This window comes from Mytilus edulis, chromosome 8 (genome assembly GCF_963676685.1).
Source record: "Mytilus edulis chromosome 8, xbMytEdul2.2, whole genome shotgun sequence".
In the NCBI taxonomy this organism is placed as follows: domain Eukaryota; kingdom Metazoa; phylum Mollusca; class Bivalvia; order Mytilida; family Mytilidae; genus Mytilus; species Mytilus edulis.
The window spans coordinates 20,514,735-20,527,813 of record NC_092351.1 but is presented as its reverse complement, the minus strand read 5'-3'; the positions used below and the strand labels follow the sequence as shown (position 1 = coordinate 20,527,813).

The 13,079-nt window shown below is 32.6% G+C and overlaps 1 protein-coding gene across 1 annotated transcript; it reads right to left on the bottom strand.

Moving 5' to 3' along the window:
* Positions 1-844: 844 nt before the first annotated feature.
* LOC139485050 (uncharacterized) lies at positions 845-12,751 on the bottom strand. Its single transcript, XM_071269163.1, has 4 exons — positions 12,540-12,751; positions 8,759-9,275; positions 7,945-8,127; positions 845-1,462 (listed from the first exon to the last, which is right to left on the bottom strand). The coding sequence occupies exons 1-4, from the start codon at positions 12,618-12,620 to the stop codon at positions 879-881; spliced, it is 1,365 nt and encodes a 454-aa protein (XP_071125264.1). The 5' UTR covers positions 12,621-12,751; the 3' UTR covers positions 845-878.
* Between the last annotated feature and the right edge of the window lie 328 nt (positions 12,752-13,079).

Sequence of the window (13,079 nt, the reverse complement as noted above, 5' to 3'; positions counted from 1 at the left end):
ATATACTTATCAGGATATGTTGTACATGTTTATACTTACCTTGTATCAATCAGATATATCGATGTTACGTGTTTCTACTTACTTAAACACATTCCTGATATCTCATTTATATATAAAAATAGGAAGATGTGATATGATTGTCAATGAGACAACTCCGAACAAGAGACCAAATGACACAGAAATTAACAACTATAGGTCACCATACGGTCTTGAACAATAAGAAAAAAACTGTTTTAGAGGCGGATATAGGGAGGTTGGTCAGGGTGCCAGTGCCCAATCGTTTTTTGGGACAAATTTGGTTGAATACTTATAGTATATAGGGAATCTATGACCAAAAGTCAGTCTGATAACGGAAACAATATCCGGACACCTATTCTGTCGTTTTTATGATTATTCAGATTCAGTTATTTAGTGCCCTTTATAGCTTGCTGTTCGGTGTGAGCCAAGGCCCCGTGTCGAAGACCGTACTTTGACCTATACTGGTTTACTTTTACGAATAATTTAACGGTTACTGGCGATTCATGTCTGTCAGATTTTTTAATTTGTTTTTTGTAAATTGGTTTGTTATAAATTAGGCCGTTAGTCTTTAAAGTTGATTTTTTTCATATTTTTCTTGTCGGGGCATTTTATAGCTGAATACTAGTATACGGTATTGGTTTTGTTGAATGCCTTACGGTTGTCTTTTATTGCTTGCATTCACTTTATTTGAACTGTGGTGGAGGTGTGGATAGTTGTCTGATTGGAAATCAAACCACATCTCCTTGTTTTTATATGATATAGATAACAACTTTCGGAATATTTTGTGGGAGAATTTATTAAATAAATAAAGAGCAAGAAGATTCAATCAATGTTAGTTTTGTTTTTATTAAATGATACGATTAACTAGTACAGTATCCATTAAATAGAATTTGATTTGTATCTTTTGAGTGAATATTACTTGAAGACAATATAATGTTATTGTTATCAATAATAGACGACGAACCCTTTGTTTTATCGGATAATTCAAGGCTTGAATCATATTTGTCTATAATTTCAATATTGTCCCACGTATTTGAAATATTAGAACCATGATCAGTAAGAGAGTGTTTCTGTGGTTCATAACCATCGCTTTCGTTACATATGTTATTGGAAAAAGTATTAGAGCGAACACGATATTCAAAATCGGAACAAGATCCAAAAAAAGGAACACTATTTGCCTTGTATGATGTAACAAGATTAATGTTCTGGTTTATCCAGTTTTCTGTGTTGATTACACTGCTCCGTTTAGACATATTGATCATAGGAGATTTTTTTATCAGCTTCATTTTATGACGATGTACACAACACATAATTATAATTGACAAAAACGCTAGAAGGACTATGAAACATGCAACGCCTATCAGGCCCTTTAAAAGGACTGGCAGCTCATACTGGATTTCATCGGTAGTAATTGTATCTGCTTGGCCTTTGATGTGTTCGGTTTCTACAAAACAAAATGTTAAATAATAATGAATAAATGTTTATACAGTATACATGTTATCTTAAATACATGTACGATGTCATAGTTATTATTTAGATATACTACTTCTTATCAAGCTTATTTACTATGTTGTAAATATTGGTTTATTTATAAAAATTTGGAAACATAACAAAATTTGTATGTGAGTCACCATTTCTTGTTGCAAAAATATCATGCAGAAAAAGATCAGCATGATTATGGACATCGGACATACGTGTTCTTTTTTAACTGTTTACATTATATGACGTGTCTGTATCAAATATATTTTTTGTTGATATTGATTCTTTTAAGCCTTGTTAGCATTGACATACTAAACAAACAGTCATGGAGTCTGTAATTCTGTGTTTGTCGTTTGTTGCTTTGTAATATGTTTGTTTATTGTTCATGCAATGTGTACATTAATTATGCCGATGGATTGTTTTATATTTGTGATTACAGAGCCTTTTAAAGCTAACTATGCGGTATGGGCTTTGCTCATTGTTGAAGGTCATACGGTAACCTATAGTTGTTAATTGCAGTGTCATTTTGGTCCCTTGCTGATGGTTGTCTCCTTTGCAATCATGTCCCATCTTCTTATTTTAAATAGACAGCTTGATATTGATTCTTTTAAGCCTTGTTAGCATTGATATACTAAACAAACAGTCTTGGAATTCAGCGGTTGTCGTTTGTTTATGTGATACATATTTGTTTTTGTTTCATTTGTTGTACATAGATAAGGCCGTAAGTTTTCTCGTTTGAATTGTTTTAAAATGCCATTTCGGGGCCTTTTATAGCTGAATATGCGGTATGGGCTTTAATCATTGTTGGTTGAAGGCCGCCGTACGGTGACTTATAGTTGTTAATTTCTGTGTCATTTTGGTCTCTTGTGTAGAGTTGTCTCGTTGGCAATGCTACCATATCTTAATTTTTTTCATAAATTAATTCCTCTTTTCTATGTAGACAAACTTTTACTTTTATAAATTTCTATTTGGATCAGAATTGTCTCATTAGCACTCAAACCACATCTACCTATATCTAAAAGCTATAACCAAAACGTTTGCTCATACTTCTTAACATTAAATTTTGATTAAAACAATACAAACCAAAATAAAAATGCCTTGACCCATTTCAATTTGTTTGGGAAAACCTAAATGTTCTTCCTTTTATGACTGTCATAGTATTTAGTCGTTTCCGTCTCTGTATATGGTTATGGTTATAAATATATTGAGAACAACATTATTATCGACTCCTAGGAGTCGATGTTAAGAATTGAACGATGGACAATTAGTGTGTGAATTTTTCTTGCTACCTGATTGGAAGATATTACGAGACGTGATTAATCAAAGTTTATTGATTGGTTAGGACAATCCAAACCTAGTAAATGTCCTTCAATCCCGTAGAGTATCGGATTTGTGCTCTCTATTTTAGCAATTAGATTTTGCCTGGTCATTAATCATGCATATATATTCATGATATTGGAACACAGGTAACTTTTATCTATAAATAGAGCATTTGCATTAATCAAGTATTTGTTGGCGTATCCGTATCGGCGTATCGTATAACACGTTTATGAGGAAAGGGTAAATTAAGTCAAGTTGGTCCCGATGAAAATATTTTATAATGCATTTAATTTAAATTGAGATCGGGGTTAAGTCATTATTGTAAACAAATCTGTTCGATACGTATACGTCGATCCGTGCACGTATCCTGATACGTGAATAATGCAAATGCTCTACTAGTCGAATCTTCTGGAGTTTCGTAAACAACAACGTTAAATGATATATACTACTTCATTACGTGTGACCTCACGTGTGTGGTAAAATTTGTTGATTGGTGCACGTGGCTATTCTAGTAAATGAATTAATCTACAAAGCGAGAGCACTTTCCATTTTCATCAGCTAAGAGTCGACTAGCCCTTTTTGAAAGGCTAATGCTTGTGAAAATTAGAAGGTGAAACGCTCGCTTCAGGAAAATATGAATAGATAATATATTTCTATGGACCAGTTATTTATCTAGACATAACTATAATACTTGACGCGGTATAATTGTTCTTTTACTAATTTGCGCAGTATGCCCGATACTTTGTTAAGGTGATGTAAATTGAGAGACAGATAGAGTGGAATAAAAGTTCATTAAAAAAACCCAGCCAAATCTATATAATTAAAAAAATCACATTTGCAAGAAACCAAACTCCCCAAATCAATCTCAATGAAAATTTAGTATTGAATTAGAGGGGTAATACTTGTTTGATTCACAGAAGACAGGAGCACCCTCACAGCAGACAGGAGTATTTAGTTACTATTATAACTAAAACTGTTTTATCTAATATCTCGATGGAATCGGTCGAACCACACTATATACATATCAGGAGCTGTGGTATATACTAAGTACCTTGTATCAACTAGATATCTCGATGTAATGTGTATCTTCTTACTTAAACATATTTCTGATATCTCATTTATATATAAAAATAGGAAGATGTGGTATGATTGACAATGAGACAACTCCCAACAAGAGATCAAACATCACAAAAATTAACATCTATAGGTCACCGTACGGTCTTGATTGATTAGCAAAGACCTGTTTTAGAGCGGGTATATGGAGGTGGAGGTGGGTCAGGGTTCCAGTGCACCCACTTTTGTGGGACAAATTTGGTTGAATATAAAGGGAATCACTGAAGTGTAACTGGCGTTGATCCCATCTTCTGCAGCCAGTGTTTTCTCCCCCTTTATGAACATTTCTGGATCCGTCACTGTGTCTGATATCAGTAGATATCATAATCGATCATAATCTGCTGATATCAATATAAGATGATGTGGTATGAGTGCTTTTGAGTTAAATCTCCATTTAAGTCCAAATTTGTAAAAGTAAACCATAATATGTCAGAGTACGACCTTCAACACGGATCATTGGCTCACACCAAACAGCAAACTATTATACCTACCTGATATCAATAGATATTATAATATGTTTCATTTATCTGCTTATTATGCCAGCTTTAGCTGGCTCTTACGGTAGAAGCATCGTTTTTGAATAAAGAACTTACTCTCTCTACACGACCAATCTGAAAAGTTTCGTCACTCTCGTTAAATCTCGTACGATTATTTTTTTTAATGGCGGCCGAATTTAACGTTTCAACGCGATCTTGAAAAAACGGGACAGATCGGAATAACTTCGATGTTAAATACGACATGAATTTTTATTTGTTTGCAAAAACAAGAATTCAGAAATTTTGGTAGCCTGTGTAGCTTATTTAAATTTTATCGTACCACGGAAATTACCGAAGTTAGGACAACAACATCTGACGCCATGTTATGTCTGCTTCAACATTCCATTATCAGTGAGGTCAAAACAAATTACCTAAATAATCACAGGTACTCCATTTAAGGATGTACACCTCTGATGAGCCAAAAATTTCCAGCATTAAACTTTTTTTCTTTACCTGATTTTTGGGTTAATAGGACTGTAACAAAATAATTGGTGAAGAAAAAATCATGATGGTGCACTTCTTTTTTTCTACAGCCCTTTGAAAATGCCCAATTTTGATGATTTTTCCCATTTTTCACCGATTTTGACCTATTTTTGGGCCATTGTCATGACAAAAATCACAGTTCCACAATTAAACTTTTTCTCATACTTTCTGTAAAGATGAAGTGAACCAATCTGAATAAATTTTACTTACAAAAACTATAGGTAGGTGTTAATATAAGAAAGTTTTATCATATTTTGATGCTGTTTTGTGTAAAATTTACCATGCTGTCAATTTTGTATTTTTGTGATTTTTCTCAGTTTTAAGAACAAAATGCATATTATTTCAACTTTTTTGTTATAAATGATTGAAAAAAAGACATAACTAAGAAATTAGAAAAGACCAAAATGATATGGGATGTACAAGATTCTTGTAAAATCATTTTTTGTATCCCTCTCCCATTTTCTCAAAATTTTGGCCAAAAATACTGACTTGATTGGTCGTAAAATTTGAAAACTGGATTACGCAAAAAACATTCATTGTAAATACACAATTTTTTCACAGATTTATGTTTGTTTATAATATTTTTAAAATTCATTGATATTTTTCTCTTCTATCACATGTTTTGGAAAAAATTCAAGAACGAGATTTCAACGAGACTGAACGAGACTGAAAAGTCAGAAGAATACATCCTTAAAAGTCACAAAATCATAGTTAACGATAACATATTTAGCGTAAAAGTTCCGTCCAGCCATGGGAACACAGAAAAAATCTCTGCAAGCAATACATTTCGGATTTTTTTTATAATGGCCATCCGGCATGCCAGTGATGCGGGGTAAACTCCGGTGCACTGGTTGACCATGACTACTTATGTTCATCTGGCACATTATTCCCTAAACTAAATTTTTATTACTGAAAGTTTCAAACAATGAAAAGTGTTTTATTTACCAAATAACTCATGTGTTTCTGTGAGAGAAAAAATCATGTGCACTGGCGCATGTCAATTGTGAATATATATATACTTACCAAATATATTTTCTTTATCATGATACTCACATCGACATTATCAAAAAGTACATATCATGGGAAAAATGCACAAATTACAGATAAAATATTTAAAATACCCTATTTTGAGTGCATCTCCTGCCAAATCAGTATGTGTTGCATCTATATATACTAGATGAGTATAATCAATGTAAATAAGGTAATTTTTGGAAGAAAAACCCAAACTTTTGAAAAAAGATAAAACACCCCCAATAATGTTGTACCATAACCCCATATAGACCCATTCACTTATACTCAAGTTATTGTCTGGAAACCAAATGTGTCTTCTTGAAAACAACTATGACATGATTAAGCCTTACTCGAAAGCAAATTTTTGACATGCTTGTATTTCCCATTTCCATTCTCAATTTTATTTTGCTGTCATATAAAAACTTGAAAAGTAAGCTACATCATGTACATGTAACAAAAAAATATATATGCAAGAAGTGACGTAAAACCGACTCTGAATTAGTACATAAAATTGACTAGAACTCACAAACTGAAGATGATCAGAAATAATGTTTTTTTATTCGAGTCAGATTTTTTTTACCGAAGCCCTTCAGCGCTATCAATTAAAATTATCTATAATACTAAAATTACGAGGTCCAATTTGCCAGCCGTCATCACGTAAAAACGACGAATCAAAGAATTCAACTTTATATATAACTAATATAGTACAAAGGTGTAGATTAAAAATTACACCACTCCAGGCCCTTTTGTTTTCCACGTAATTAATATTGCCAATAATTAAGAAGTTCCGGGTCGAGTCCGATACCGATACCAATAGTATATTCACCTGTTACCTATTACCTTATCTGTACGTTCCGCATCTGACAGGCGCACCACCAAACGGTGTATTCAGGATTAATATGCTATATACACGGGTCATAATCACAGGGTTGACACTACTAAATTGTCAAATGGTTACCTATTGTAGTATTTTAATCAGTAAGATACTAAAAATCTGTGACTAAAAATAAGGCGTATAGGTACAGTTTTCAATTTGTTAGCGGGCATGACGTAAAACAGCGAATCAAAGAATTCAACTTTATTTATAACTCATATAGGACAATGCTGTTGATTAAAAAAATACTTCATTCCAGGAGCTTTCTAAATAATTAATATTACCAATAATTGATAAGTTCCAGTTCGACGGGTTCAAACAGAAAGATTTGATAGCAGAGAAAACTGTATATCTTATAATCGGCATGACTTAATTTATCAGATCACAATACTAATACTAAAATAAGGCTTGCGCATAGTTATATACTTTAATTCAGTCAAGGACCCGCGTTATCACGGGTGTATTCTAGTTTAGTCAAAATTTAACACTAGTATTAAGGTTCATCATAACAAATTGGCAAATACGGCCTTATTATCACCTAAAAAACTACTGTGTACAGACTTACATGTGCGGTTTGGGAAGTTTTTATGTTTTTAGATATATAAAAGTTATAAATTTATTTTGCATATATCTAAAAGATAAAATCATTTTTGGTGAAGATCTGGATTCAAAATATTTTTTTTTGTCCTAGATGCATGAACAGATTTTTTATTCCTCAATTTGGAAATCAGAATATTTTTTCAGGAAAAATACCATAACGGTTAACCCCTCATGCCTTTTCAAGTTCAATGTTCGTTCCCTAAACATTTTCCATCTGAACTTATTATTTTCTTTTAGACATAAACAATATGTTAATGTACCCATGGACATTCGTTCTGAACATGCATGTAATATTTGCCACTGGACGTTAAACAACCAACAACCAATCAATATATAGGACATTGTCTTAGTATAAAGCTGGCATTTAAGGTAGCGCCTTCATCATATTATTATATCATACCTGATATGTATTAGCTATTATAATTTGTACCCAGAACATATTATATCTACCTAATCTATTTTCATTTTACTTGGCATAAATTATATCTAGCAACTACATGTATTTAATACCTGACATATCTTGATAGTCTGTTTCATTGTATGTTATAGGAGGGTTGACAACAGGTAAACAAACTCGATCGTTGCCATTACTTTTTCTTACACATTCTGTAACTTCGACTGTATAGTCAGGAGTGTCTCTATAACATTCGGAACATCTCCCACAATTCCATGTTGCCGTGAGGCGAAAATATCCTGAAAATGAAAGCATACACCATTTCAAAATTTGTAACTATTTTCTGTTCCCCGTAACAAAGTTGTCAGTGCCATATAGATTTACCCTTTTCTGTCATTCCGTCATTCCGCTATAAACCATTACACGGACTTTTTTCTAAAAGCCTTCAGATATTGGGCTGATTTTTGGTATGTAAAATTAACCATGATGAGTTACAGATCAAGTTAAAGTTTCGCTCCTCCTCGCTAATTTTTGACGAAATTATGGGCTTTGGACTTAGATAATTTGTTGAAAATCACAGTTATACGGAATTTTTTTTCTTAAAGTCTTCAAATATTGGATGTGAGTTAACCATGATGAGTTACAGATCAAGTTTAAGTTTCGTTCCTGTTCCACCTGTGGCACATATCGTGTTGTTCATGTTATTACGAACTCGGTAAATAGTCTTATTCGGTAGGTAATATTCGGGAAAAGGGAACAGGATTGCAGTTACGACATAAGGAACCAGTGGACGCATAGTGTGTATGCAAAAGGAAGTAACAAATTTCCATCGATTGGCGACATTATTTAAAAGTCGTTGAAAACTAAGAATCGCCTTAGAGAAAAATGAGAAGGCGCGTATTTCCCCGCTTTTTATAATAGTTTACTCACCTTGTTTACAGTTTCCACAGATATTATCGTTTTTACTTGAACATGGTTTTATAATGTCCTCAAGATATTGACAAGCCTTACAAGGCTTACATTTCATGTTCATCCCGTAACTGTCAGTAAATGTTCCATACGGACAGCGTCTACATTGAGTATTTAAAGTCTTCGAACAATCAGCCTTGACGTAGTGTCCTGGTCTACACCCATGACATTTCATACATTTCATTTTGTATTTCGAGTAGTATCTACCTGCCTTGCATTGTCTGCATTTAGTATTTCTGGTATCCGTACAATTTTTTACCACGTGGTAATCACGTGGACAACTTTTACATTTTTTACAGTATTTAGATCCTTTCCGTGAATAGTATCCATTATCACATTGTTCACAAACTGTATCATTATAAAGAATACATTTGAATTTCACTCCAAATATTTTCGGACGCACTGAGTATTGCTTGCTATCTTTAGTCATTTTACTATGTCTGTATCCAACAATTATATTGTTGTCGTTGTCGTTAGACTGAAATAAAAGCAAACCAAATTATTTTACAAACAAGCACCTTATTTAACACCGTCCTATGGTTGAGAACCTTTTATTGAATGCATTTATAGAAACGGTTGGAGAAGATGCCAAATGAGCAATTAATACCATTAGTCGAACATAGACGTCGACCAGTCTTTGCTTTTATTTTTTACAATTAATCGCCTTCTTAAAAGCATATCTTTGCTTTTATTTTTTACAATTAATCGCCTCCTTAAAAGCATATTGACAATTTTAAATCTCTTGTTTTCAACACCCGGACGAAATTAAACTGTCCACTTCCCCTCTCAAAAAATCAGGCTATCATAGAACCACCAAGTCGACGCGTATATAGCCGAATACCAGTGACTCATATTCTCATAATTGTATATAAAAACAACAGCTTTATTTGTACCCAAATTTTCTGAAAAATGGCCAAGTATATTAACACGGATCCGGGTGTCGATCCATTGGCTTAGAAAATTTGTGTCTCTTATATTGAAGCAGAATATATGCATCTTTCAATCTAGAGAAAAGGGCAAGAGTAAACTGCAACCAACATATGTTCGTGTTGAATATTAAAACAAAATTTTAAACTATTTGATCCAAATGCAGTTAGTGGCCTTGTATAATTAAAATGTCATAGTAAATCTCCTAGATCACATTACAAGGTGAACAAATACCATTGTTATGGAAATGATTAGGAAAACAATTACATCATCCCTGACGAAATTCTTTTGGATTATTGTGTAAGAAAAGGAATAACTGCAAATAACTTAAAATAAATTAAATTATAATATACGTTTAAAGACCAAACAGCCTATTGATTATGTGCACCAACTAACGCAATTTTTCTATTGTCGAGTTGTGATATCGGATATGAAAATGAGATATCGTGTATTTCGACTTGTATGTAGACAGACTACTTCTTAGAAAACATTATTTTATAGATTATATTAAAGCAGCGATAGGATGTGGGGATTGCAGGAAATATTCATACCTTCGGTCCAGAATATTGATGGAATATTTGGTATCGGACATTAAGGAAACAACAATTAGTCGCAGTAACAGTTGCCCGTGTTGTACAAATATTGGTTATATAAATGCACGTAAGCCGATTTGACACTTTTACACAGATTCTTATCCGCAACTGAAGATTGAATTTTCAAGATCTCCGCCAATTATTTTTATCAAACATTCACACGGTGTCTGTCAAGAAGTCAACAGCTAAGTCACAATCTTGAAATAAAATTGATAATGGAAATTGGAAATGTGTCAAAGAGACAACAATTCGACCAAAGAGCAGAGAACAGCCGAAGTCCACCAAAGGTTCCTCGACACAGCGAGAAAATCCCACATCCGGAGGCTAGTAAAAATATCTACTAGTTCAGTGACAATGAACGTATAACTAAACTCCAATACATATAAATGAACTAAAATTTAACAAACCAGACAAGACTAACAAAGACCAGAGGTTACATAACGGCCTTCAACAGAGGCTTTTAGGTTACATTACGGCCTTCAACAGAGGCTTTTATCCGTCAATTTAAACTTTATGTATATAGACTTTTAAATTAGTTCAGCCAAGGAATCTAGAAAGCCTACAACTTAATACTAATTTAAAACTGTTTAAGGGAAATTGCGTGTTTAATGTCCTTGTATATTTACTTTTAAAATGAAGTTTGGGGATTTCAGCAGTTTTAGGCAATAATTCAAATCTTACCTCATTTTTTCAAATGTCCATGAACTCTTACTGGTTCGTGACATAAGTATACAAATAAGTAGATGTGTATGATTGTCATTCAAACAACTGTCCACGAGTTAGAATTTAAGCAACTTAATTTTTTCTTGTTTATTTCGTTTCTTTTGGAAGGAACTTTCACTTTCATTTTTACTTTCACAGTTGCTCGTGAATAGATGCAAGTATCATTATGTAACTGCAATCAGATTTTAAAATATTTTTATGTGTTTCGAGTTAAATGCGCAAAGAAACATATAAAGCCGTGGCAGATCTAGATATTTTCATAAATGGGACCCAATGACAGCCTAAGAGGGGCCGCTCCAGCCACGCTTCACTGATTTCCTAAATAATTAAACAATTTTTCCCCAAAAGATGGATATACTCCCCACCCCCTAAATCCGCCTGTTAAAAGCTGTAAGTTCAATGTCAACTGACAAAGGTGACTAAATGGCTATGACTGTCTGAAACAGACTGGAACATATGGTAAACAGAACACATTAAAAAATTGGACGGACAACGATAACAACTTAGCTTTGACCGTAAATAATTATAAAGGTACACCGGAAAGGTAATTACGCGACAGTGCAAGACGCACCCTCGACTGATGTATTCTAGTTTTTAAATATGAATGAGAACTTGAATGACAACCTAAATAGGTAAACGCTTGTAATTTTTATTAACTTCATGATAAATTATCCTCTACACCTGCTTCATTGATAACCTTCGGTACTTAATTAAGCTGTGTGTGCCAAGTACTTGGCATAAGGAATCTATATACATTACTTTACATATTTATAAAATAGATAAACTAATTTTCTACAAAGAGAACACCAAAATTTGTAATATAAAGTGTTAAATCTATGTCATGATAACCTAGATTTCTAATTTTGGTTTGATTGTAAATATTAAAACTTAAAATAACTTTACAAATGAGGAAGTTTATGTTTATACTTCACAATATTGGTATCCTGCCAGTATACTTTCGGAGGCTTACTATGCTCATTTATTTTTATATATATATATGCCTTACGACAATTGTTCGATTGTTTGTGAGACATTTTGTTTTTATTCCACAGAAATACGTTCACCCTTATGTCTTTTCAGTAAATTTATACATCAATATCTAACATTTAAAATATATGCATTTATTTCCAAAAATGAAGATAAGTTACGTATATTCAATTAAAGAATGTAACTTAAATCTTAAGTTTGTGCATCATAGTTCTATTTTTAAGCTTTACGTAAGAATATAAAATAGTAATTGTAATGCTTATTAGCACGATTATTATGCAAACACATTTAGGTTGTTAAGATTTCAACCATATTTTACATGCTTTAACTGCAAAACTATTACCATTGTTCTTCGGTTGCCAGAAAGCATAATTACACAGTAAAATATTATTTTTGTACGAAATTTACATGCAATCCTTCGTTTTATCAACATTTATCAAAGTTGTTTAACGAAAATGAAAGTAAAAGTAGTAGGGTGTGTGCGCAATAAGGGAAACACAAGTTGTACTTACAGTTTTAGCTAATTTTCGTTTCCCTAAAACAAGACAGTTAAGTCCAAGTATTGCAAAAAATCCATAGTGGATAAGCTCCATTATAAAAGAGCGGCCATATATTAGGAAGTTATTTAAATCGAAACTAAAATTTCCAGTATTATTATATCTAAAAATAGCTTAGTTTACCAATATATCCTGAAATATATAATATAATTATGTGTATAAACAATAATCTTTAATAATAATAACAATTGGTTATTGTAAACGTTTTCGACAGACTTGGTCATTAAAAACGCGCAAATTGAAGCTAAAAATGTGAACAATCTATCAAATATTCCATGTAACGTCACTTTTTAGATGATTTTTGTCTACAATGAAGTGATGGCATTCGTGTTTACTCTCAAAATAGCTCAATATATATATATATTATACATTATCATTAAACACAACATATATATAAGAAAGAACATAAGTGCGGCCATTTCCATTTTAGACAAAACCGTCTTAAAATTAGCATTTAATGTTTAAAATCAGCAATTTATGAAACAAAAGCATGTT